Genomic DNA, 2347 nt, shown 5'->3' on the forward strand with positions numbered 1-2347 from the left:
CGATTGGCGAACAGGTACTGCAGCCTGGTCATGTCCCGGAGCGCGGCGAGCTCCGCCCCTTCGCTCCCAAGCTGGTTCTGATCCAAAAGCAGCCAGCGCAGATCGGTGGCGTTGGCCAGCGCCGAGGAGGACGGGAGGGACGAGATGTTGTTACCCTGGGTGGGGGTGGGCGGTGACGAGACGGACGTTTGCATATTTGTCATTCCTTAAAAATCCATGACCCCGACGTGACCCCTAGCCCTAACCCTAACACTCAATCTGATCTGGAGTCAGTGGCGCCACGAGGCCTTTCTTGGTATGACTGGGGCATTCAGGGTCATTAACAGTGGTGTGTCCCCTTTATCTAAAACCCCGGGAATCTGGCCACAGGTGTGTATGAGGAGACCTACTACATACTGTAGAGCAGCGCTTCTCAACTGGCAAAAGGTGGGTCGCGGAGCCGTTTTGATTGGGTCGCGGCCTCGTGGGCGGTTTCCCTTTTCTTTTCTTTTTTTTTTAAGGGATTTTAAAATATATATATATATATTTATAGAGAAAATGTTGGGTTTTTATTTTGCAGGACACACAATTCAATTCAATTCAATAATGTATTTACGAGACATGACAGGAAGTGGGCTAAGCTTAGCGTGTGCCAATGTTGTGTTATGTGTCACAGACTTTTTCTATTTTTGTGGAATAAATTTGAGTGCAGTGGAATAAATTTGGGTCGCGACTTCATGATGAGGAAAAATGTGGGTCCTGAGGTTCCACCAGTTGAGAACCGCTGCTGTAGAGAGAACCAGATGTATACCAGAGAGAACCATTGCATAGAATACACACAAAGCTCAGTTTGTACAGTAGAGAAGAAGACAGGAGTCCCATTGTAATACAAGGTTACTGATGTTGCTCAGGTTATACTAACATAACAGCGTCACCAGAGTATAACGTGTTTTTCTACAACAGAGAGTTTGGATACTTGATTCTGATTGGCTAGCAGCCGTGATAAAATACTCTGTAACCCACGGCTGCGACCGCATAACAATTAGTATTAATGCGCCGTCAATCTCATTGACGAGGCCATTGATAAAATCAAGCTGGTAGCTATGTACCACTCGCAAGCAACCTCGCCTTTTTCGTATCCTATTACAAAAACGCACTCATCAGTTCGACTCCAACACTTCCACACCCCCTACCAGCAAAAACGAGTGCTCTGGAGAACTGTTTTAATAACTGCACCATGGCTGGAAATATTCAAATAAACGTGAACCACACCGAATTGTGCCTTAAGGCCAACCCAAATAGGCAAGATAGACGAGATATTAATTCAGAAACTATAGCCTATCGCAGAAGATTTTGTAAATACTAAAATGATAAGAATAATCAGTAAATAAATGATTGAATGTTACTACTGAGTGTTTTTTGTGAATATATATATGTAGTAACCGTTGTAGAAAAGCAATTGACCACTCGAGGCAGTGGGTTACAGGGGATTTTACCACAGCTACAGGTAGCTAGCCTCCGCTATCGTGTCGGGCCTAACAACGCCCCCGTAGCTGTGGTAAAATCCCCTGTAACCCCACTGCCTCTCGTGGTCAATTGCTTAAGTCTGGAGCTGTTCCTACCTGTAGGAAGAGGTACTGTGTCGTAGCGGCTAGGCTGTCAGGAACGTCTCCCAGCGCTTTGTGGTCACAGTAGACGGCCGTGGGCCAGTGACGGGGCAGTCGCAGGGGTCGGGGCAGGCGCCGGGATTGTTTGCCCGGTACCAGGCCCGGTCCATACGCCCGCGGAGGCTCAGGACACTGGGGCTCGCCTAGCAGGCGGTTGACCCCACAGGGGGATGCCGCCGGTAGTCCAGGTCCGCTAGCCCGCCGGTGGAGGCCCTGGGCGGGCCGGGTCGTCACACCACAGGACCCAGGACCAGGGCCAGGGCCCACATGGCGGACCGTGGGAGAGCCATGGAGCTAGCTGCTGGGAAGCTAACAGCGATGCTAGGGATCAGACATGGAGAGACGTGTGTGTGTGTGTGTGTGTGTGTGTGTGTGTGTGTGTGTGTGTGTATTGTATGGTGGTGTTCAGTGTGTTTGTGTATTGTATGGAGGTGTTCAGTGTGTGTGTGTGTGTGTGTGTGTGTGTGTGTGTGTGTGTGTGTGTGTGTGTATGTGTGTGTGTGTGTGTGTGTGTGTGTGTGTGTGTGCGTGTGTGTGTATTGAATGGAGGTGTTCAGTGTGTGTGTGTGTGTGTGTGTGTGTATGTGTGTGTATTGTATGGAGGTGTTCAGTGTGTGTGTATTGTATGGAGGTGTTCAGTGTGTGTGTGTGTGTGTGTGTGTGTGTGTGTGTGTGTGTGTGTGTGTTGTACGGAGGTGTAC

General features: G+C 49.3%; 1 protein-coding gene across 1 annotated transcript in view; it reads right to left on the reverse strand.

The window, feature by feature from the left end:
• The window catches only part of LOC311311249 (lumican), a gene marked incomplete at both ends in the record, with an annotated part of 10109 nt that overhangs the window by 5881 nt on the left and 1881 nt on the right, over positions 1 to 2347 (reverse strand). Inside the window, one exon of the mRNA XM_084440930.1 lies at positions 1 to 155. This exon is cut by the window's left edge and continues 173 nt beyond it. Coding sequence (XP_084297056.1) covers positions 1 to 155 — 155 coding nt within the window. The remainder of the gene's footprint in view (positions 156 to 2347) is intronic.

The sequence above is a fragment of the Borostomias antarcticus genome (genome assembly GCF_949987555.1).
Source record: "Borostomias antarcticus genome assembly, chromosome: 7".
Lineage (NCBI taxonomy): Eukaryota > Metazoa > Chordata > Actinopteri > Stomiiformes > Stomiidae > Borostomias > Borostomias antarcticus.